General features: G+C 49.9%; 1 protein-coding gene across 1 annotated transcript in view; it reads right to left on the bottom strand.

The window, feature by feature from the left end:
* LOC101648541 (sodium/potassium-transporting ATPase subunit alpha-4) overlaps window positions 1-20,051 on the bottom strand; it is a 50,864-nt gene extending 30,813 nt beyond the window's left edge. The window contains exons 1-10 of the mRNA XM_045298372.1: window positions 19,896-20,051; window positions 19,636-19,695; window positions 16,025-16,228; window positions 15,355-15,468; window positions 12,854-12,988; window positions 12,445-12,562; window positions 6,471-6,739; window positions 3,642-3,840; window positions 3,286-3,395; window positions 2,962-3,096 (exon numbers count right to left, since the gene is read on the bottom strand). Coding sequence (XP_045154307.1) covers window positions 2,962-3,096; window positions 3,286-3,395; window positions 3,642-3,840; window positions 6,471-6,739; window positions 12,445-12,562; window positions 12,854-12,988; window positions 15,355-15,468; window positions 16,025-16,228; window positions 19,636-19,695; window positions 19,896-20,051 — 1,500 coding nt within the window. The remainder of the gene's footprint in view (window positions 1-2,961; window positions 3,097-3,285; window positions 3,396-3,641; window positions 3,841-6,470; window positions 6,740-12,444; window positions 12,563-12,853; window positions 12,989-15,354; window positions 15,469-16,024; window positions 16,229-19,635; window positions 19,696-19,895) is intronic.
* Between the last annotated feature and the right edge of the window lie 4,799 nt (window positions 20,052-24,850).

Here is a 24,850-nt window from a genome sequence, read left to right as displayed (position 1 = left end):
CACGCCCGGCGTCACCAGGGGTTGGAGTGGACTCAGTGGGATTTGTTCTTTCTTTTAGTGATTTGAGAGGGAGTTCCGGCTCTGGGGCCTTTCAGGTAAGGCACTCCGGGAGAAGAAAAGAAAGGGTTTGGGCAGAGCGGCACTCGCTGCCCAGACGGTAAGCCCGGCAGAAGCCACTGCGCTTGACAACTGTGGTCAAAAGTGTCCACTTAAAACACTGCTCAGTCCCGTTCAAAACATGCTCAGACGGTTCCGAGGGATGACCCTAACTCATTTCAGCAGAAAGATGAAAAACAAACAAGCAGAACGAACTCTGTGTCCTGAGGCCTCCATGCAGACTTGGTGGCGTCAGCTCGTGACTCAGTCACACCTTGACTCAGTCACACCTTGGCGGATGATGACAGACAAGCATGACGAGGGCGGAGGAAACATCTGGGCTTACCGGAACAGAGAACCCTTCCCTTCACTGGGGTCACAGAGAAGGGAAGAGACGGGAGGCCCTGAAGGGCCAGGCCGGCATCGATGGCTCTTGTGACTCCGGGAGCCTCCAGCCTGCCTAGAGCAAGCTCAAAACTCATCAAGCTCACTGACTCATAGCGGTCCCCTGCCCCCTTGGGGGTTTCTGAGACCCTCATTGTTTACTGCAGCAGAAAGCCCAGTCTTTCTCCCACGGAGCTGCTGGTGGTTTCAAACTGCTGACCGTGCGGATCGCAGCCTGATGGGTGGTATCACCAGGGGCAAGTGAAAGTTGCTGGCTGCACTTCCTCAGAGCGCAGAGTGGGAGGGCTGAGCACGCTGGCTGTACTACCGAGGACGACTTTGCAGTTCCAACTGCACCCAAATCACTGCCTCTGAAAGTCTTGCACAGGATTTCAGCAAAAGTTCATTATGCATTGATAGAGCTATTCCTGTAGGGGCAAAGGTTCCAAAAATTTTTTTCGTAGATACAATCACACCCAGAGGGAATGAGATACTGGGCCAGGAGGCTCGGGATTGTCACCTCAGGGCACACCAACAGCACAAAGATAGTGTTCTACATCCTGCGCTGGTGAGTAAGACAGGGGTCTAAAACATGCGTGAGCAGCCGTCTCAGGCACAACTGGTCTCCCTGTCTGGAGGGAAAAAGTGTGCTGATCATTGAAAGACTCATGGAAACAATTAGTCCAGAGGACTAATGGGCCGGGCAAACATCAGTTACCATGACCAGAAGACCTAGAGAGTGCCTGACCACCACTACCAGCTCTCCTGAAAAGGGTCATATCAGAAATTCCTGGGTAGGCTGGGGGCAGGGAGTGGGGGTTGGGAATGTGGAACAGAATTCAAAATCATAAGGAAGTCCAAGAGTATTGGTTGGCTAGAGCCTGGTGGGACCCACGAGACTATGGGCCTTAGTCAGCCTTCAGGCTTGGAACGGAACTCAACCCCACGCTGCAAGAGTCAACCGTGTAAGATCAAAAGGGTGACATTTACCCAAGGACAACGTTCAGAAGGTCAGGGAAGCCAGAGGCATGAAAAGGAGACGCACAGGGAGGGGGTGGGAGAAGGACAGACAGGCCGTTGTGGGGATTGCAACAGATGAGTTCAAACAGTGTGTGTGGATTGCTAATGTGACCCTGCTGCTCAGTCCTGTGAACTTTCCACGAATTCACAAGACAAACACTGTCTCTTTAGCTAGCTACATCAACAGAGACATTGTTGCAAGCCCAGCTTAAATGTATCAACAGCTCCTCCGGGAGACGACTCAGTGCTCTTTTACTTTGTGCACCTTCCCATGTGCCCCAGGCAGAGCGGCCATTATCACCCAAGCACCAGGACACTTGGAATTGAGTGCTTGTCCCAGGTGGCACAGGGGATAAGTGGATGGAAGTCACCAGCAGCTCCTTGAGAGACGAGGCCTGCTGATCCATTCCTGTAAAGACCCCGTGCGGCGCTTGTACTCTGCACACGCAGTCCCAGGATCGGCCTTGGCGTGAGGGCATGCACAACAGTCTGCCCAGGCCAGGTCTTCACCGCTCGGAGCTGCCGAACGGGTTCTAACCTACAGCCTTCCAGTCAGCAGCCAAGCACTTCACACTCGTGCCCCAGCCGTCCTTGAATGAAAGTTTAGGCAATGAGATACATCTATATATCCCAACACCCAAGCCATGCCAGAGCCGGCACCCACTCCTAGTGACCCGTGCGCGGTTCCCGAGACTGTAAACAGTCCCTTCTGTCTTCTTGGAGTGGTTGAGGTTGGTGGGTTTGAACTTACAGCCTTGCAGCTAGCAGTCCAATGCCCAACCCACCGCACCAAGCGGGCTCCTTTAAAATCTCTGTTGTTGCTGTTGTTAGGGGCCAGTAAGCCGGTCTGACTCCTAATGACCCTACGCACAGGGAACAAACAGCACCCGGTCCGGCACCGTCTTCACAATGGTTCTTATGTTCGAGCCCATTGTAGCAGCTGCTGTGCCAGTCCATCTTGCCATTTTGCTGTGTGCTTTTTAAGACATACAAGCACACGACTCATCGGACTGTAGTCACCGTCTGACCTGACTACCTGCCGGCATTCCAGAGAGAGGTAATGCCTGCTGTCTCTCCTCTGGGGCCTGAGGCTGGGCACTCTGGTTCTGAGTCAATGCCAGCAGCTGTGGGTTGCTTGCAAGTCATGTGACAGGGTAGAAGTTGCTGTGATCTTTACAGAAGCAGATGGCCAGTGGGTAGGTTCGAACCATCAACCTTTAGATAAATCAAACTAAAAAATAACCTCACTACCACCGAGTCAGTGCTGACTCACGGCGACTCTTCCTTTATCACCTACTCCTCTCTACCCCGTTTGCCACTTCCTCTTCTTCGGGATGCTAGCTACCCACTGCCTCTGTTGCAGCAATCAGCGGTGCGGTTGCAGGCAGAAGCAAAGCTTGCGGGTCCCCAAATGATGAGTCCACCCCCCGCACCATTCCCCTGCTTTTATCGATGCTGTACCTGGTACTTGTTGGTAGAATTAAAAGGAATCTCTGCCACCTTGGGGCTCTTGGCTCTCATCTCCCGCACGGAGCTGTAAGTCTGCTCGATGAACTTGAGCAGGGCCGACTCTGAAGCATCACCCGTCGTTGCGCGCTGCGAGGAGGCCAGGTGGTGTAAGCAGCAGGGCCAAGCTCACCCATGGAGAGAGGGAGGGACCCACCGGGAAAGGAGCACTGGGGAAATCAGAGTGCCAGGACAGACCTTTTTTGTGTGTTTTTTTCTGAAAGAGGGCAGCTTATACCTTGGACCCTGCGGTCACCTCTGCCTACTTCGGCCTGGTACCTTAGCTATGGGAATTGACTCCTGAGGGTGCTTAAAGTCAGCCCGGTTGCAGAGGCCGGCGATTTGGGCTAGGGTGATCCAGGTAGGAGAGTCCTTGGCAAATGTGTCTCCTAGGGAGGCAGGAGGGAGACTTCGTGAGCAGGGGCTAGGAGAGTTTGAAGCGGGTGGTTTGCATCCCGCTCCTTACCCAACCACAACAGAGGTGGCATTTCTTTCCCTACACGGACAATCCTCTCCTCTTCCTCTTCCACTTTCCCCGCTATCTTCTCGTTATACGCACCCTTCCCTCTCAGCCCATTCGTTCACCACCACCCCAAACCCTTCCGCTCTGCCACCCACCCAGTACCACTATTCACTCATCTGGTCTTCAGTGGTGTCGGCCTCATATATGGTCCTGTCAAACCACATGTGGGCAACGGTCATGCGGTTCTGGGTGAGGGTGCCCGTCTTGTCCGAGCAGATGGTGGAGGTGGAGCCCAGCGTCTCCACTGCCTCAAGGTTCTTCACCAGGCAGTTCTTCCGCGCCATGCGCTTAGCGGTCAGGGTCAGACACACCTGAGGCCGGGAAGAGGGGAGAGAGCCCAATGGAGAGACGCAGTTGACAGATCACACACGGACATTGAATGGTGTTTGCTTTCTTTCCCCTCAGTCTTGGGAAATCCCGTCTGTGGCTAGGGCAAACCAAACTAGGAAAGGGTGTGGGTTCATGCGTCCTAGCAGAGTTTCAAGAGCGAAGGTATTCACTGGCTCTTGTGAGGCGCGATGGTGCTGTAGGTTCAGTGTTAGACTGCTAACCACAAGGTCAGAGGTTCAAAACCCACCTGCTGCTCTGAGTCAGCTGCCCCCATAAAGATGAACGGTCTTAGAAACCCTGCATATGAGTGCTATGCATTGGAATACACTCAACGGCAGTGGGTTGGGTGTGGGGTGATTCCTTGGCTGTTGTGAGTTATACCAATAAAGTTACAATGCTAACTTTTCGAAACCAGGCATTCCTTGACCAAAGTATCATAGTGATCCTCCTTCCTCTTGTGAATAGTCCTCTCTTCCTTTCTATATTCCTGACTAGCAGTCTGCTTTCCAACTCAGGTCGAGGGATACCTCTTAGTAACTCAGTCTTTCCGGGAACCTCCATCTTTTACTGATGTCAGGTGTGGGGTACCAGGTATGGGGAAGGGTCGCTTTTAAGACGGGGAATGGGGAGCGGAGGGTGACGACACTGGGAAGGAATACGCCGGTGCTAGAAGAAGTTGAGCACCATCTTAAATCAGAAGGTTTCGGTTTTTGCATCAGAAATGAACTTAGGTGTTTGACAGAGCTATTTTAAAAGCGAAAGTCCAAACACAAGCGTGCACGCACCCCAACCCTCAAACTCCTTGCGACTCTGACTCACGGCAATGCCATGTGCTACAGAGCACAACTGTGCTCCACAGGGATTCTTGGCTGCACTCTGCTGAAGCAGCTCACCAGGCCTTTCTTCCGTGACACTGCTGGGTGGTTTGGAACAGCCAACCTTTATGTTAGTCCTAGAGCAAACCCATTTTGCCACTCAGGAATCTTAATGGATTCTTAGGCTATAGTTACTTAAGAACAAAATTCTAATGACTTTCTATAATACAGCAAGTCCCAATGTTTTTATGCTAGTCAAAGTGCACCCCCAAAATCGGCCTGTTTCTATATAAAGGCAATTATTGATAATGTAGGTTATAGGCTCCCAAATTTATTTGGCCTGTCACCCCTTTTCAGAAAAAATGCTCAGTGCACCATCCCCTGGAAATAAAAAATGCATTACAGCCCATAATCCAGGCGGGAGGGTAGACGTCTGCTTCTCAAGTTCCTCTGGATCATCCCAGCACCCCTTTCCTCCCCCAGGGAGCAGGATTGCCCACGTTGAGATACACTGTCCTTAGACCACACTCGAAATGGGTGACCGAGGAGACAAGAGGTCATAGGCAGAGAGGCTAAGCACAAGGGTTGAGTTCACCTTCTACCTGAGAGTTTCTGGGGACATCAAGATCACCTTCAAGATTTTGTCAGACTGGTGTGTAGGAGGAGCCCTGCTGGTGTAGTGGTTATGAGGTGGGCTGGGAGCCACATGGTTGGCAGTTCGAAACCACCAGCTGCTCCTGGGGAGAAAGACTGGGCTTTGCACTCCCATCAGCAGTTGCAGTCCCAGAATCCCACTGGGGGTCGCTATGAGTCAGCATCGACTGAATGGCAGTGGGAGTCAGAAATTCGACGGCTTCGTGTTCCTTCCAGGAGCAGATGTCGTCAGCTGCCCCTGTGGAGTGTGCCCCGGCCCCTGGTGAGAGGAGAACTGCTCATTGGAGTGATTTTGGCCACCATCATCACGGCAGCAGGTTGCCAGCTTCTTCTGCCCTCAAGTCACTGGGTGGCATGGAAGTGCCAACACGTGGCTTAGCGGTCAATCACAAATGGCGGGTGCTACCCAGGCTCTTCAAGGCCATAGGAAATCAGACCAGGGCAATCAGACAATGACATTTAACTAGAGCAGTCCACCAACAGAATGAGTTGAGACAAAAAGACACCTAACGTTGGCTGAAAGGCTGACTCTATTACTTATCAAGTCCTGTCAAAAAATAAGAATATTCCAGAGTTGTAAAGGAATGTTCTTCTAAAACCCACGAGTACACTGAGGCCCAGAGATGTTAAATAATCTGGCCGAGTCACCAGCTCGTAAGCCTGGGGCTAGACCTCACTCCTTGTGGTTGGTTTATAATCCACAGCTTCTCCAACACCACTTCCTGCTTTCCTTATGGAGGAGAAAGCAAAATGCATAAGAAATTCTGGGTCCAGGGGTTACCGCACATTGGGAAGTCTATTATTTCTGATCAGTGTACAAGTGCCAACTCATCGTGCCCCTATAGGGCAGAGTGGCACTGCGCCCGTGGGTTTCCGAGACTGTAACTCTTACAGGAGCAGGAAACCTCATCTTTCTCTCACGGAGAGGCTGGTGGTTTTGAACTGTGGAGCTTTCGGTTAGCAGCCAACCTATAATCCACCAAGCAGTCGGAATCAATTGGACTGGACAGTGAGTGTTGTTTGTCTGTCTGTCTGCTTTGTGTAAAAGCCAGGTGTACTCTGCTCTTGAGATTTCAACCACAAGAGAGATACGAGGGATATGGTTTTCCTGCCAGAGACCACCCTCCACCCCGGCTACTCACAGTGACGGTGGCCAGCAGCCCCTCGGGCACGTTGGCCACGATGATGCCGATGAGGAAGATGATGGCCTGCAGCCAGCTGTAGCCCAGGAAAAGGGACAGCCCGAAGAAAGAGACGCCCAGGAACACGGCCAGCAGCGTGATCAGCTGGATGAAGTGCTCGATCTCCAGGGCGATGGGGGTCTTGCCGGAGGCCAGGCTTGACGTCAGGGAGGCAATGCGGCCCATCACCGTGGAGTCTCCTGTGGCAATCACAATGCCCCGGGCTGTTCCTGTGGGAGGAGAGAATTGGGCGGTGGTCACACAAGACACTGGAGTCTGAAGTGGACAGGCTGTTGGGGTTGGCCCCGGGGTAAAGGGCAAACTGTCAATGGTCAAATCCAGGAGGGAAACCCCAGGTCCCCTGAGAAGTCATGGCAGCTCTATTCGCTCTTGATTGAGTTTGTATAAGTTCAGGCCTCTCCAAGTCTGAAAAACACCTCACATTCTCTACAGTAATCTAATGGCATCACCTTACTAGCTCCACGAGAGCCCTGGTGGTGTAGTGGGGTATGCATTGCACTGCCAACCGCAAGGCCAGCAGTTCGAAACCACCAGCCGCTCTGCGAGAGAAAGATGGGTCTTTCTACTCCTTTGAGCCGTTACCGTCTTGCAAATCCAAAGGGACATTTCTCCCCCGCCCATAGGGTCTCTATGAGTCAGAACTGACTCAATGGCAGTGAGTCACCTCCATGTCAAGAAGGTCTGCATTACCTTTAACCTGAGAACTTCTTGTCTCTGCACATTTCTCTCGTTTCCCTTTCAGTAGGTGGCACAGTAGTTACCCTTGTGTTGGAGTCCCATGTTCAATATGCCCCTGCCTCTTCTCTAACCCAGCGGTGCTCAAACGGGCTAGTTACCCTGCAGGGGGACCTTCAGCCATATCTTTTTGGTTGTCATCACTTGGGCGGGTAGGGGTCCTACTGACATCTAAGGGGCAGCGGTCAGGGGTGTTGCTAAAAATCCTGTAATGCATGGGACAGCACCCTTCAACAAAGTGTTATCCAGCCCCAAGTGTCCAGAGAGTCTAGCTTGAGGAACCCTGCTCTAAAAGGAGTCCCTCCCCACTCCCTGCTTTGCTCTGGCTAGCGCCAGTCTGACCTCTGGTGGGTAGGACAGGCCATGGCAGTTGGGCTCTGTTTATTCAGGGGCTGGGGGTCAGGGTGGGCGTGGGGAACAACACGTTGTCTTCCAGCTCATTTCAACTCCTCGCGACACCACGTATGTCAAAGAAGACTTGCTCAGTAGTTTTCAGGGCCTGATCTTTTTGGGAAATAAACAGCTAGGGTTTTCTTCCAAAGTACCTGCGGGCAGACGCGAACCTCCAACCTCTCAACTCGCAGCTGAGCAATTTAACGATCTGCACCACTCAGGGACTCAGTGCTTTTCCTTCCTCTTCTCTCCACCAGCACTGCCAGGAGGGGGCCGTGCACACGAATGCTGCCGGCCGCTCACCGGCATGGCCTGAGCTGAGGTCCCTGGTCTGGCTGGGTCTTCATTCAACATTTCAACCTGCTCTATCACAGTGACCGAAGCTCCTGCCATTAACGCCACAGAACCGCTCAGCAAAGCAGCGTGCTGTTCACGAGAACAGCATGGAGGTTAGAATCTGAATCAGAACTGGAAGTCCAACTTTCCAATTTCTTAGGTATTTGCTCCCAGGGGAGTGAGTTGCTTGAACTCTCTTAGACCCAACTCCTTCTTTAAAATGGGATGAAAGTAGCTGCAAAGCTGTGAGGCAGAAGCGAGTGCTTTTAAATGTGCTCAGAACAGCAGAGAAGCACTCCGATGTGGTTCTTCTCTTCCTTGGTATGGATTTAGGGCCTGCAGAAGGACTCACGTCAAACACACGTGCCACTTCACTCGGGTGGCGTTAACTTGGCAGCACCCAGAAACCTCACAGCACAGACAGAGCAGCAGGTGGTCCGCGCTTCTAAGGACACTTTCAGCCGTTTGGCTCTGAGAGGCGGGTCCTCGTGGAGCCGATGCGGAGGTGCAGGAGGAGTTCTGGAGAGGGTCGCAGTATGCGGCCCTCGAGTGAGGCTCCCATTGGTTACTGATGAAAGGAGGATGCCAAAATAATTGAGAGCTGCCGAGTAATCATGCACAGCAAAAGCTGTCTAGTTTGTGCGGCCCAAACTCGAAACAAAAATACTACAACAAAAGCCAAACTCACTGCTATCGAGTCGATTCCGACTCATCCGTAGTGTGACTCGATGGATGGGATCGAGGGCGGCTGCCTCTGTGCTGTGGGTTTCCAAGACTGTACATGCATCGTTCGGGAGTAGAAAGCCTCGTCTTGTTCCTGTGGTTCGTCTGGTGGACGTGAACCCCTGACCTTGCGGTTAGCAACCCAGTGCATAACTCACCTCAGGCCATGGTTTAGTTTAATCCAGGGGTCCTCAAACTTTTTAAACAGGGGACCAGTTCACTGTCCCTCAGATCCGTTGGAGGGCCAGACTATAGTTTAAAAAAATATGAACAAATTCCTATGCACACTGCACATAGCTTATTTTCAAGTAAAAAAAGTGGGGACAAAAAACACCCGGCCGGCCAGATAAACATCCTCGGTGAGCCACATGTGGCCCGGGGGCTGTAGTTTGAGGACCCCTGGTTTAAGCATTCATTTGTATTCCTTCTGTGACGGTTATCTCATGCTGGGAGAGATGGAATTTAATGATGAACCCTAACGTATCTGAAGACATGTGGTGGCTCCAAGGGTGAAGCTTTGAGTATCCCAGGCCAGACTGGCTCCTTCACCCACCTTCCATCTGTGCCCAAGAGATAGCTCATCCTCAGTGAAGATGTCTGAGGGCTACCCCCCAAAATCGATGCTCATTTGTGGTTTTGATGTGAGGGGGATAGTGCATTTGGAGTTCGTTCTACCAGGTCAGACTGCTAATCAAGCTTTCTATTTAGAGGTTTTGAAAAGATTGCATAAGTAACAGTGTGCAGCAAAAGGGCTTGGTTTGAGGCAGACAGGGGACTGGTTTTGCCACTATGACAATGCAGCTGCTCAAACCGCCATCTCAGTGCTCCAGTTTTTGGCCAAAAAACCCCAGCATGCCTCTCTTGTCCCACCCACCTGACTCACCTGACCCCACTCTGTGTGACTTTTTTTTGTTTCTGCGAATGAAGCGGGGCAGGAAAGGACAGCGATCTGACAGAGTTGAAGAGGCGAAGAGAAAAACGAGGGAGGTGCTGTCGGCCATCCAAAAGATGAGTTTGAAAAAATGTTTCCAAGAATGGAATCACAGATTTGACAAATGTATTAAGTATAATGGACAGTAGGACGGTGCGGACTCACAGTGGCCCTGGAGCACGGGGTAGAACTGCTCTTGTGGGTTTCCGAGACTGCAACCCTTTGGGGGAGTGGAAGGTCTTATCTTTCTCCCTTAGAGCCGCTGGTGGTTTTGAACTGCTGACCTAGTGGTGAGCAGCCCAGCTTGCAACCACTATGCCACCAGGACTCCCTAACCTTCCTCTGCTCTGATCCATTTTCCAGAGGGAATGTCACTGCCCTCCTACCTCTGAAGCATATTTTGGAAGAACAAATCTGAGAAATTTTCTTACTAAAAGGTCATAATAGATCCTCTTTGGGAGTCGAGGGCATGTTTGCTAACTAGCACCATTCTGTCAAAATTAATTTACCTATTTTAATATATATTACATTTTCAGCTTAGATTTTTTTTTCCCTCAGTGCTCAGTCTTAATGTTACTCTTTCAAATAAAATAATTTTATAGTGAGGGGCCACTAGCTTTTATTTTATTTTGTTTTAGGCTAGAGTGTGGAAAGAGCGTGGGCTTTGGCGACAAAGCTGCATTAGAATCCCCGCCAAATGACAATGGCTTTTCATTGTATGATTGGACACATAATTGAAATCTACTTTCTCCTTCCCACCTCTCCTGAGAACCACCAGTGAGCAATGGTCTCTATCTATCTATTCTTACAAAAGCAGGACCGCACCATGTCTGACCTTAGGTGCTTATCTCCATCCCTGCCATACGGGGCTTTGCAGACTTGCTCTGTATGGCTGTGTCCTGGCACATTTTAAGTCTGCATCACTGATTTGGTTACCCACTCATCTGTTGATGCCCATTCCACTTGTTTCTATTTATGTGCTATTGTGAATAAAGCAGCAATGAACATAGGTGTGTGTATGGTGGGGGCAGAAATAAAAAGCTTTCTTGACTTGGGTTCTTGGATAGAGGACCCAATTTCTTTGAACTTTCACTTCTTCACATGAGATGTAGGGATAGTGTGTGCTGTAGAGTGCTGCGGATCAGAGGGCCGTCTGTCGCACTTGATACACACTGAAAGATCAAAGCCATGCCGATGGGATGGCCTCCTGGTAGCTCCATGTGTGTCAGATTAGAACTAGGCTCCACCACGTTTTCAGTCGCTGCAGGTCACCAGCCCTTGCGCCGGAAGTGGCTCTGCTTGGACTTGAACCATCGGCCTTTTGATTAGCAGCTGAGCGCTTATCCATTTGCACCCCCTGGGACTCCTGACATGTTCCATTTTAAAAGAGCTAATACTCAGATGCCCATTCATCCTTAAGCACGGAGCGTGGCTTTGCAGTGTGCCCCAGGGAGCCTCGCAGGCCACGGTAAAGGGAAAGGGTGTCGGTGAGGTTGACAGTCACACTGAGTCTTTTGTTGCCTTCTTGCCTGGAACTCTCTCCGGTCCGAGGATGTCTTTGATTCCCGGGCAAAGCCAAAGTCTGAGTGGCACCTCTGATAACTCACATCTACTGTGAATGTCCTCTCGGAGTGGGGGATGGTTGGGAGAACTGTGGGCTTACCTGAGGAAGGGACGACCTAGCCTGGCTGAATCATTCTCCTCCCTTCTGTGCCGCTTAAGGTAAGGTGACCAGACACCCCGTTTTTGGAGGGACAGTCTGATTTTTAACAATTTTTCCCGCGTCCCGATTTTTGGAAAGAATGCATGACAAGGTAGGGTATACAGTTTTCAGCTGCCATGTGGCTATTTCGCCAGGATATGAGTTTTATCAATGGTGTCCTGCTGGTGTCCCACTTGACCAATGTTAGAATCTGGTCACCTCACCTTAAGAGGCCCTTGTGGCAGAGTGGGCTACCCACTGGACTGTTAACCGCAAGCTCAGCAGTTCAAAGTCCTCCGTTGCTCTGCGGGAGAAAGATGAGGCTGTCTTCTCCCGTGGGGATTTGCAGCTTCAGAACCCCACACAGGCAGTTCTCCTTTGTCCTATAGGGTTGCTATGAGTTGAAATTGGTTCGATGGCGGGGAGTTTTTTCTGCGCCGGCCACTAACTAGGACAATCAGAACGGACAATTACAGGGCACTTCAGGTGTGCTCGGTAGGCCTTTGGAGCCAAGCATTTTCTCTCTATCCTATCTCAATGAATTCACACCCAAGCCCATCTGGTTATTGCTGCCAGGTGCTGTCCAGTGAGTTTGGACTCCTAGCAAGCCCAAGTGCAATGGGACAACACGCGGCCCGGTCCTGCGCCAGCCCCACCACCGATGCTGCAGCCCACTGCGCAGCCACTGTGTCAGTGCGACTGTTGCGAGTCTTCCTCGTTTTTCGCCGACCTTGACTTTCCCAGGCACGATGCCCTGCTCTGGGTACCCGGGCCTCCTCAACACGTGTCCAGAGCACCTGAGACAAGTCTCACCGCCCTCCCTTCTGAGGAGCACTCTGGCTGTCCGCCAGTCCTACGCAGCTGTGTCTGTTCCTCTGGCAGTCTGTAGGGCTCGTTTATGGTGTAGGACTCTCAGTGTGACCCTTGGATAGATGGAAACATGGCGGCTTTGAGAGGCCATTTCACCAAAAGTCACCTGTGAGGGAGAACCTAGATTATTTAGCACCTCATAGAAGGTGGAGAGGCCTCAAAGCCCTCGCTGTTCCAACCCCTGCTTTTAGATCCTTGGCAACTGCTGCTGCTGCGACATTCACCTTCCACGCAGTTGGTGGAGAAGAAGCAGATGTTTCGGGTCTCCAGCGGGTTCTCATGGGTGAACTCGGGGGAGCGGCTCTGGGGCTCTGACTCTCCAGTCAAGGAAGAGTTGTCCACCTGGGATGGGAGGGAAGATGGGAGAGTCATGAGGTGACCATGGGGGCAGAAGGCAGGTCGATTGATAAAGGGGGCACATTGATAAAGGGGACACAGTGTAGTCCGCCACCGTCTGAGTTGTTGACACACAGAGAGATACCGACATAGACTCACTAGGCTCTTAGTTTCTCTAACCCCAGTTTTTCACTTGTAACCTCTACCAGGGCCTGAGTGGTCAGATCCTGCTTTCTTTCACCACAGTGTCCTAAGAACACCTGCAGCCCGCTCCCCAGGCCACCCACCTTCCCGTACCTTACATCCTTGGGCAGAGATGAGGCGGAGGTCAGCCGGGATGCGGTCTCCTCCCTTCACTTCTACCAGGTCTCCCAGCACCACATCTTGGACCTCAATCTGCATCTTTTCTCCTCCTCGGATCACCAGGGCTTGCTACGGGGAGACAGTGCACCTGCGTCTCTCATCCTGCTCCGAGCCCACACCCTCCTGCTCTTGGCTTCCTCCCATCCCATTTCCCTTTCTTAGCACCACCCACTGCATCAAACCTGAAGGGCTCTTGGGTAGACGGCAGATTCCTGCCCTCACTGTTCACGGGGTCCTTTATAGCATGGCTTTGATGCTTCTTACCTTAAGGGATGTGATCTATCTCTCTAACCCTCATATCTGGGCTCGGTAATATATTGGGCTTGCTTTCGTTTATGGGAGAACTCTGGTGGTGGGATGGGTTACAGGTTAGCCTAGCCACAAGGTTGGCAGTTTGAACCCACCATCTCTTCTTGGGAGAAAACGAGACTCAGTACCCCACCCTAAAGAGCTGCAGCTTTGTGAATCCACAGGGGCAGTTTTACTCTGTCCAGTCGGGCCACTGCGAGCAGGAATCGACTCGATGGCAGTGAGTGTGGTCTGAGTTCAGTCTACCAGGTACTGGGACATGTGACCAGCACAGTATGGGGACTCCCCTCTTGCTGCTGTCAAAGGTTCTGCCCTACCCGAGCAAGCCCGTGCCAGCCTGCTGGGGGGAGAAACAGGAGCAGAGGGGCCCCGGCTACCCTCACCAGCCTAGCCGAGGCCCCAGGCATGACACTGAGGTGGTCTTAGGCCACCCAGCCCTAGGTGACACCAATCCAGACTGAAAGGACAGCTCAGCCAACCAACAGAGGAGCGAAAAATCATGGATTTGTTTCTCTTTGAAGTTCACTCAGCTTGGGGAGGGTTGTTGGGCAGCGAACGCTAAATGACACAGTGTTCACACTCAGCCCGTTCTACCAGAGAACTTTCCCCTGAAGGATTCCCCAAGTTGGAGATCGGGCCCTGCCACCAGTCAAGGCAAAGGGAAGGCCTGGCTTCAGGCCTAGAATCCGAGTGTGCTGAGAAACTGCGGTGCTCCTTCCTTTTCAATCCCCCCCCCACCTCCACCCACCCCCCCACCCCCGTGTCTAGGAATCTCTGTCTGCTGGCATCTTATCCCAGAGTACTTCAAGAAAGTCATTTGGACATCATTCTGCGTGTTCTAAAAGTTGTAAGAATAAACATGGTGCCCAGCACACTTGTCCGACTCTTGCCTGTGTTCACCTGCTAACATCGTATCCGTTTACTTTGACTTGGCTCTCTCCTCATGGAGCCGTGGTAGCATTGTGGATTATGCATTGAGCTGCTAACCACAAGGCCAGGAGTTTGAAATTAGCAGCCGCTCTGCTGGAGAAAGAGGAGGCTTCTTGTCTCTAGGGCGGCTAGGAGTCAGGGTTGATTTGATACCAGCAAGCTGCTCTCTCAAACACACACATGCACATACATACATGCATACACACACGCACATACGCACACATGCACACACACATGCACACATGCACGTGTATGTTCTTTGAGGGTCAGTTACATATATCATGCCCTTTGCCTTAAGTAAGTCAGTGTGTACTTCCCAAGAATATAGACCATTCTCTAACAGAATCACCGTATCGTTTTCTACTGTGGTTGATTTCACATTGAGGCAAGGCTTCTACCCAACCTGCTGTCTGTATTCTAGCTCTCTCAGCTGACCCAGCAGTATCCCTTACACCTCCAGAACCAGGCTCCAGCCCCAGCCAGGTATTGGCTTCAGTTGTGACACTTCTCTAGCCTCCTTTGACCTGGACCAGTTACACAGCTGTTGTCTTTTACGCCATTGACATGGTATGGAATCCAGCCTTTTAAAGATATTTTACTGGGGGTTGGGAGAAAGTTTTCAGAGCAAATGAATCTTCCGCTCAACCGTGAAGACACATTTTGCCTCACGAGCTTAGTTGCAATCCTCTCATGGTACTGCGTTCTTGCCGCTTCCTCCCTGGGTTCTCCCTTTCCACTCCCCCATCTTTCCTGCCCCTCCCTGCCTTTCTGCACTTGCTTCTGCTCTCATCCTTCAATCGTTCACAGGAGCTCGCTTCTGTTGTTGACTGCAGGCCGTCTCCAGGGCTGGGCTTGGTTCTAGCTTTGAACCGTGTCTAAGGGGCCCCTGTCCTTTTCCCCCCATAGAGTATGTTCATTTGGGCTTGTATGGCAGTTCCTTAGGATTAGCGTCAGGTTATGGCTTCCACGCTAGCGTGCGTCCTAAGTGGTGGTGTGCCCGTCTCAGAGTGCCGCAGCCTTCCCCCCAAGGACTTCTTGGCCATTGACAGAGGACCTCAAAGAACCCCACCCTCATCACTGGCCCCATTCAGTTCACTCATCCCAGGACAGCGCTCTCTCGGGGACTCCATGGTTGTGCCATTCCGCCCTGCACATTCCATGCCGCCCTGCACCAGGTCCGCCCGCACCAGGCCTACCTCTGGCACCAACTTCTTAAAAGACTCCATGATCTTGGAGCTCTTGGCCTCCTGATAGTAGGAGAAGCAGCCGGTGATGATGACCACAATGGCTAGGACCGTCCCCAGGTACAGCTACAGGTGGGGAGAGAAAGGATTTATCATTAGGTCCGCTTCTTCCTCCCTCTCTCCCCAGAAAATCAGCTTGCCAGGGCAGCAGCCATTTGTCTAAGCAGAAGAAACCATAGGATCCTGTTGGAGAAGAGGCTGTGATGGGGCTCTCAGACCTGACCTCTCCCTGAAGGATCGCTGAGCTGTGGTGAGGGGTCTGCGAAATCCCAGATCAAAGGCCTATAGATCTTCCTTTCCGGGACTGCTCGTCATGGCAGGGCAGGGGGGAAGGTGGAGATAAGGAGGTTTCAATTCTAGGGACTGGAGAAAGAGACTACAAAGTACTTAGATGGCCAGTTCGGGAGATTGTCAACTGGAGCAAGTGTCTGGGGAAACCATGTGTCCCGTGGTCCAAAACATCAGGCTAGGGGAACCAAGACGGACTCCCGTTCCCCGACAAAGGCCGGGGAGGAGTATGAGAGATTGGGGTCGGGGCATCAGGAATGCTAGGGCGCTGAGCAGGATTGTATCAGCGGCCGAGTGGGCTCTGGGTTGGACAGTAGTAGTGGAACAGACTCACGTTGTCTTTGAGGCTCTCACTATAAAAATAGGACTCGATGCCATAGGCCACAAAGCAGAGGATGGAGCCAGTCCACAGCAGCATGGAGAAGCCACCGAACATCTGTTTGCAGAACTTGACCCATTCTGGAGTGGTGGGGGGTGGAGTGAGTACATTGTGTCCCTCTCGCGCTAGGATCTGCTGAGCCTGTTCCGGAGTGAGGCCCTGTGTGGGAGAGAAGAGGGGCGGGGGAGAGCTGTGAGAAGGGAAGCAGTCGTCTGGAAGGAAAAGAAAATCTCACTTCAGATCCCACACCTGCCGCCTCTAGCTCACAGCAGCTCTCGGCGGGTCTGGGAGTGCTCCCTAGTTGGGGTGGGGGTTTAACATTTACAGAAGGAACATCTTGATGGAGGGGCGTCTTTTACAGCGTGCACGTAAGAAGAGTCTTTCATGGACGGATCAGTTCATAAATGTTTTTGAACACCTATCTTGGGACTTATAGGTGCTGAGGATATCAAAAGGAGTATGCATGGCCTCTCCTCCCCCGTTATTGCGGCTGGCTGCCACGGACTCAATTCCGGCTCCTGACGACCCCGGTGTACAGAGGGGGGTTGCTCCGTAGGGCTTTCTGGGCTGTCATCTTCACGGAAACAGGTCGCCAGGCCTTTTCTTGGGTGGTACCGACCAGCGGGTTGGAACCACCAGCTCTGATGGCTTGTGCTCATCTACTGATCCTCTACAGCAGCGGTCCTCAACCCGTGGGTCGAGACCCCTTTGGGGGTCGAATGATCCTTTCATAGGGGTCGCTGATGACCAAGGAAAAACACCTATTTCCGATGGTCTTAGGAACCGAGACACCACTCTTCTATCCTATCTGTCTCCAGGTGGGTCCACTCACATGCTGATACGCCCACATACGAGTCCCCAGCATGAAGACTTTTACCCATACTACACCATGCTTCAAGATAAAATTTAATTTATTTGTCATTAGAAATAAATATTTCACAATATATAATTACATATTGTTTTTATGATTCATCACTATTATTTAATTATGTTCAATTTGTAACAATGAAAATACTTCATGCATATCAAGTGCTTATTTACATGATGATTCATAACAGTAGCAAAATTACAGGGATGAAGTAGCAATGAAAATAATTTTGTGGTTGGGGGGCTTACCACAACAGGAGGAACTGTATTAAAGGGTTGCAGCATTAGGAAGGTTGAGAACCACTACTCTAAAGTTTGGTGCTTCAAACCCACCCAGCAATGCCGCGGAAGAAAGACCTGACAATCTGCTTCCCTTAAGATTGTAGTTGAGGGTGGAAGGGTGGTGGAGGAAGGGAAAAAAAGAGGAGCTGATACCAAGGGCTCAGTAGAAAGAAAATGTTTGGGAAATGATGATGGCAACATATGTACAGATGTGCTTGATACAATTGATGTACGGATTGTTTTAAGAGCTGTAAGAGCCTTCCTCAAATGATTTATTAAAAGAAAAAAAAAAAGATTGTAGTCAAGACAACTCCATGGAGCACGGTAGGCTCTCTGGCACGTGGGGAACCCCATGAGCTGGAGTCAACGAGATGGTATCAAACTCCAATGGGGAGATAAAAGTAGACAACGAATTCTAAGATAAAATGATGACAAAGCACAAGGTCAAGTTAATGATAGAATACCAGACTCAATGTTGAGAGAGTCACTTAGAAGTAGGCAAACCCTTCACTCAATACTAGAAAGCGTTAAGTTCTCACTCTAGGCTTCAGTGTGTGATGTTTTCTTACACGGAAATATCGGTAGAATCTACCAGTATCATAAAACAAATTCAATTCCTGCCAATCACACCTTACCCCCTAACAAACATACAAGTTTAATAAAAATACAAGCCCCTCCCCCCAACTACCAGGACCCTAATTTTGCCTTGCAGACCTGGTTAGACCAGATGATGCACAGCGGTACAGATGGGAACTGGAAACGCAGGGAATCTAGGACAGATGAACCTCTCAGGACCAGGGGTGACAGTGGCAATACCAGGAGGGAAAGGGGGTGTAGAAAGGGGGAATGGATCACAGGGAGCTACATATAACCTCCTCTCTTGGGGATGGGCAGCAGAGGGGTGGGTGAAGGGAGACGCTGGACAGTGTAATATAAGATACAATAATAATTTATAAATTATCAAGGGTGTATGGGGGAGAGGGAGAGGAGGAAGGGAGGGGGAGGGGAAAAAAGGAAAATGAGCTGGTTCCGGGAACCCAAGAGGAAAGCGAATTTTGGGAATAATGAGGGCAACAAATGTATAGATGTGCTTTACACAATTGATCTATGTATTGTGAATTGTATGAGCCCCAATAAATTGATTAAAAAAAAAAGAAAAAAAATACACGAAATTACTGACCATGTAATTCTATGAAATGCAATCTAATAAATATCTTATCAAGGCAAAAAGAAAAAAAAAGATTTGCTTTTTAAACTTGATGCTTTTTCAAAAAAATTTTTTTAAATTTAATTAAAAAAAAATACAAGGCCTCCATGCTCCTCAGAGCTTACAGTCAGATGGTCGTACTAAGCCTCTCCAGAAGAGAAAGTCTAGAGCTCAGAGGCAGGCGTACATCGAGGGTTTGACGCCAGCTTTGCATTTGTGGGTCCTAGGACTCGTGGCAGTAGTAGCTTCAGCAACTGTGGTCATGGTGATGAGTTTTACCGAGAAGCCAGTTCTCCAGGTGTGGTCTGGGAAGCCCTGGAGTTCCCAAGACCTTTCACGGAGTCTATAAGGTCAAATAATTTTTATAATCATGCTAAGTCATTATTTGTTCTTCACTGTCTCTCTCTTAAGAATGGACAATGGGATTTCCCAGCTGACTAAATGCAGAAAAGATGGAAATCCAGCTCTCTTCTATTAAAAAAAGCAAACAAATGAAAACATAGACATGAAGGTGGTTTGCCAAGATATGAAATAATGACACTAGTTTCTTTTTGCTTTGGGAAACATGGGAATGTGTCATAAAAATATTGCTTTCCTAATTCTGCAGGTATAATGAGCTTGCTCTTGTTATTTTTCAATGAATCCTTAAGTATCTTTTAAATCTCTCAGTTTTCATTTATGATATGGTAAATATCGGTTGATGTAACCCACAGCAGCAGAAGTTCGTGAGAGTGTGGTCTCAATAATGTATAAGAATGTAAAGGAGCCGAGTCCAAAAAGTCTGCGAGTCACTTGGCTAAACTATGCCCATTCTCTTTCCTAGCACGGACCTCTCCGGGACTAGTGACCACTACCATCTTTCCCCAAGTACATGCCTTATGGAACTTGGCCTGACAAGTTAAGAGGCAAGAACACTGGGTTCTAAGTGAAGGGACTTGATTTCTAGCTCTGCTTTTACACTGACAGTCCTAATGGCAATCTGGGTTACACGTTGGGCTGCTATCCTCAACGTCGGCAGTTCAAAACCACCGGCCACTCCTCAGGAGAATGATGATGAGGCTTTCTACCCTCATGACGATTTACAGTTCTACTCTGTCCTATAGAGGTGAGTTCGAATCACCTTGATGGTAGTGAGTTTATTTGGTTTTCTGAGCCGTAGCAGCCGAGAAGGGGACCCCTCTGCCTCCCTCAGGGAGCGCCCTTCACTTACCCTTGCCAGGTTCACGGAATATTTGGTGCTCAGCTGTTCCAATGTCAATTTGTGGTCATCCTGAGGGGACAGAGTCATCGAGAGGAAAGGTGAGCCCAGATCGCTTCCGCCAGGTGGGGGTGGGGTGGGGGTGGGGAGAAGCACGCTGAGGGAGAAGATGGCGCTGGCCTGTGCAATTGGGTCTCAAGACCAGATTCAAAGGGTCGAGGGAGAGAGTTTTTCGAGGGCCAGTTGTCAGCACCGATCATGGATGTTCTTACCATGACCACTTCCTTCTTCAGGTCCTCTATGTTTTTTTTCTTGTTTTTCTTCTTCGTCTGTATTTTCCTTCCAGCATTCGAGGCCCTACTAGACCTTGGCGTTGACCTCAGCTGGTAAGCAGTCTCTGCCCATTGATCTTTGTTCTCGGGCCCCATCATTTTCCTGGAAGAGAGCGGGCAGAGCCAGCTCACTGGGTGGTTGGAAAGCTTAGAGAGCGAGGGAGGGAGGGAGGGAGCAATGAAATGAATGACAAGAGACGGGGAGAGGACTGGAGTGAAGGGATAAGGAGAATGAAGTGGCAGGAGAGAGAAGGAGAGCAGAGAGTGGCCGAGATGTAAAGGAGAGGGGAGGGAGGCGAGGACTGAGGCGGAGCCCAGGGGAAGAGATGAGAGGCCAGAGATGAGACACAAGCGGGAGAAACCGTGGGACCAGGAATAAAAGGCTGGAGGAGGCTGTGTCCGGCACGAGGGCACCCAGAGGTGGGAAGACGTGAGGGGCGAGGGAAAGCGTGATGAGATGGAGTTGAGGAAGTGTGAGGGCCCTGAGCAACAAGAGGTGGAGGCTACTACCTAGGTGTCTAGGAGGCCACAGGAGCTCAACAGGTGGGAAACGCAGTGGGAGCGGGGAGGGAAGGACTGGCTTCAGGACACTCTGAGGCTCCCCCTCCCCCCACCAGGGCCTGTGGGCGCCATGGCAACCAGCCCTGGTGGTCAGTTATCACAAAGGCCTCCGGGCAATTCTAACGGAAACTCCTGAAGTCTCCATCTTTGGTTTTGGAGATGGTTCAAGTGGATTCCAGTCTGAGAGCAAAACTAGAAGAAAGTCCCAACTTGTTTACGGATTCCTGAGCCTTAGAGGCACCCCAGAGAGCTGGCTCGCCTAGGAGGTGCTCGGGCTGTGAGCAGGTTCTTCGGGAGGCCCGCTTGCCCAGCAGCGTTGAGTCTTATCTGGAAATCGTAGGAGGTGATACAGCAGAGGCTTCAGATAGGGGGCTGAATTCCGGCTCCTCTGAGGGCCAGCTCTGTAACCTTGAGCAAGCTCCGACGGAAGTGAGGATTCAAATGGAGGCAAAGCACCAGGCCCGACACGTTCAGTCTGTGCTCAGTGACTAGCTTGCATCCAGGGTCGGCATGTTTGTAAGGAGGAGCCCTGGTGTGCAGATCAGGCTGCTCACTGCAAAGCAAGCCAGCAGTTCAAATCCAGCAGCTGCTCTGTGGGAGAACCATGAGGTTTTCCACGCCCGTCAAGAGTGACCGTCTCAGAAACCCACAGGGGCAGTGCTACCCCATCCTACCCATCGGCTCGTTAGGAGGACAAGCCACTCAAGGGCAGGGAGTTTGGCTAGGCTTGGTGTCTGCGGCGTCCTGATAGCGCAGTGCTGAAGTGCTCGACTGCGGCTCCCTGGAAGAAAGACGTGGCCGGCTGCCTCCAGGACCGTTGGCGGTGGCGCCAGTTGTACTCCTATAGAGTCGCTAGCAGTCCGAATGAACGCCATGGCAGTGTGTTTGGCTTTGGGTTCGGCTTGTGCATAAGGCCGTCTTAAAGTCGGCTGAGCGTGCAGCTCTACTTGTGAGACTAAGAACGAGATTTTCCGTGTGATAACATGCATTTCCTCATCTCAAAATGACACCCTTACCTCTGTCTTTCCCTTTCACTGACATCGTTCTAAGTTGCTTGGCCGGAATTTCTATTCCACCTCCTTCCTGAGAGCAGTTACGTATTTCTTTCATTTACAAACATTTAAAAATAATGCTTGCCAGCTCCATTTCCCCCATCCTGTCATTTTGATAGCCACTCAGTTACATTTTAGCTGCACTTACACACACACACACACACACACACACACACAGAGTATACCTGTAAACATCTGTATGTCTTAGGGCCATCGCAGGGCTCCTTCCACATGCCTTCCCTGTTGGGTGAATGATCATCTAGTAATTGGTGGTTCCCAACCTGGGGGTGGTAACTCCACTGGGGGTCAAACGACCCCTTCACAGGGGTCACCCGATTCATAACTAGCAAAATAACAGTGATGAAGTAGCGAAGAAAATAATTTTATGGTGGGGGTGGGGGGTCACCACAAGATGAGGAACTGTATGAAAGGGTCGAGCATTAGGAAGGTTGAGCACCCCTGCTCTGGTGGGACAGTGGTTGAGTGTTCCCTCGCTAACTGACAGGTCGGTCTTTTCGAACCCCCAGCTGCTTCTCAGGAGAATGGAGGTGGTGATGACTCCCTAAAGATGGTAGCGTAAGAAACCCTGTGGGCCAGTAATGCTCTGTCCCGTGGGATCACTATGAATGGGAGCCCACTCAGCGGCATGCAACATTTCTTTAAAAGATTGGATTTTTCTTCTCTATTACAAGTGTGTAAAGCTAAGCCTTGAAAAACTTCCTCTTCCTTTTCCAACAATCACCTGCCTGCCGCTGAAGCTCCTGCTACGGAGTGTGGTGCCGAGTCTTCCCGGTGCTGTCCTCTGTTTATATGAATAGACACCCGAGCCAAGGTCGCTCCTACCTTTTGGGTTACAGCCATCCACCTCTCTCTCCGTTGATCAACGTGGCCTGTACATAGGGCTCCCTGGCTCTATACGGTACCCTGTCCTCTGCGGTGGCTTGACCTACCCAACCATTCCCACAACTGATGGGCTTGTAGGATTCTTTCCAACTATTGAAGACACTGCTGCAGTTGGGCATCTTTGTACATATGCACTTTTAGGCCCCTGGGCTCCTATTTCAGTAGAATCGATCCTACTTGCTGAGTCAGAGATATGTACTTTAAATGTGTGCTCAAATTGAAAACTTTTAAAGATTCTCTCAGATTGCTGGCAAGACCTGTCCATCTTCCAGCCGCGAGATGTACGGATGTCTCTCTCTATACCTTTGAGGGCACAGAATAATTTCAGCCTTTCCATCTTTTGCCATCTCTGTAGATGAAATTTAGTATCTTCTAACTTTAACATGCATTATGTATATATAATTTGGGGTGTGTGTGTATGTTTATTTGCTTTCTGGAATTCTTTCTCTTGGTGTGTGAATTGTCTGTTCTTATCACCTGCCCAATTTTAGGAGTTCTAATCCCAGTCACGGTGTTGAATGTGGATCACACAATCCTTCAATGTAAGGTTAGAGTTAGGGTGAAAACTGCCAGGTTCCTCTCTGAAATCATTTATGGGTCACTTAGCCCAGCCTCAAAAGCAACTTTATTGAGATACAATCAATTGAATTGGATTTTGGAAACCCCATTCAGTTCCGCAGCTCTTACCTCAAAAGTCCACCTGTTTTCAGAGGCCTCTCTCAAGGTCAAATCAAAGACAGCCCTGCCCTCTACCCCTCCTCTAGGACAGCATTTGTCTTCACAGCTTTGAACACCCTCTGAGATGGTCTCACTACAGACTTGCTGCTGGTTTGTTTCTCCCCAAGAGGAGGAACTTTGCTTTCTGATTCATCACTCTACACCCAGCCCTTCAAACAGTGCCTGGCCGGGACCTGTGGGCCACAAACAGTTCTGCAATGCATGCTGAATGAGTCATGAATTTTCAGCTTTTATCCCAAGGTTATGAGGTTTGGCAATCATGATTTTGGCCAGATGGGTTTTTAAATCTTTCAGTGCTAAAAGCAGGGTATTTGCAGTTATTGATGTTATCTATTGTGTATGATGCTTGTGGAAGAGCAGAAAAATATATGGTCATTTGTTTAAAATGTAAACAAAATCTGTTAGGGTTAATATGCTGGCATCACAGCTATCTGTGCATTGCTTCAGGCTGTTTGCAAGGAAGAAACTACCGTCTGACGAGCCTTGCAGGTGAATGTCACAACCAACACGTCATATTTTAGAGAAACATCGATATTGAGGATTTGTACTTGACTTTGTATAGAATCTTTATAGCAGTTAATGTTTGTCTTCATTACATCCTGCCTTCCCAAGCACGAGTCATGGTTAGTCCTGCACATATGCATGGAGAAAGAGGAGTTTCCCTTTAATCTTTCTTTGTACTTTTTTCTACTGAGTACTTTACTGATCATAACAAATTTTCTTTTCTTTTCTTTTTTACAAATTTTCATAATATTGTAAAGAATGAGAATCCTGAGTCCTTATTTATCCATCTGTGCTAGTTTTACATGGAAACCTGGATACTTGGATGTGCTCCACATTCACCCGTCAAGTTGACTTCTGATGTCTGCATTCTGTTCACATGGTTGGATCATGCTACAAACACACCGAGACTCACATCAACATGGCTACCTGAATCTTGGACTAGCAGTCTTTTTTTTTTTAAATCACTTTATTGGGGACTCTTACAGCCCCTGTAACACTCTATACATCAGTTGTACCAAGCATATTTATATATATGTTGCCATCATCATTTCTAAAACATTTTCTACTTGAGCCCTTGGTATCAGCTCTTTTCGCGCCCCCCCCACTCCCACCCCCGCACCACACCCTCCCCCCCGGTGAATCCTTGATCAATTATATAATGTTGTTGTTATTTCATATCTTACACTGCCCATTGTCTCCCTTCACCCACATTTCTGTTATTCGTCCCCTTTGGGGTTCAGACTATATATCCAACCTTGTGATGGGTTCCCTCTTTCTCCCCCTTCCCCCTCCGGGGCCATCCCCCTACCCTTCTGATATCACCACTCCCACTCCTGTTCCGGGAGGGTTTATCTGTCCTGGATTACTTGTGTTGAGAACTCTTATCTGTGCCAATGTGTGCTTTCTGTCCTTTATTCTTTTCATTGTACTTTTTTCTGTTTTCTTTAAAGAAAATGTCACACATTAAATCTTAAGTGTAATTTGTTTCTCTTTGCAAATAGAAAGCCTTTGTATTGTGTTTTCTGTCTCACTAATATTTAAGACTACACTTGTATGATATTTTGTTATCCTGCAATTTTAAATTCTTGCCTCCAGGAAATTTTTATAGTTTTTTCCTATTACTTTTTTTTTTTTTTT

This window comes from Echinops telfairi, unplaced genomic scaffold (genome assembly GCF_000313985.2).
Source record: "Echinops telfairi isolate 266 unplaced genomic scaffold, ASM31398v2 ScPeMD7_7425;HRSCAF=8463, whole genome shotgun sequence".
Lineage (NCBI taxonomy): Eukaryota > Metazoa > Chordata > Mammalia > Afrosoricida > Tenrecidae > Echinops > Echinops telfairi.
This window is presented reverse-complemented; position numbering and strand designations above follow the sequence as displayed.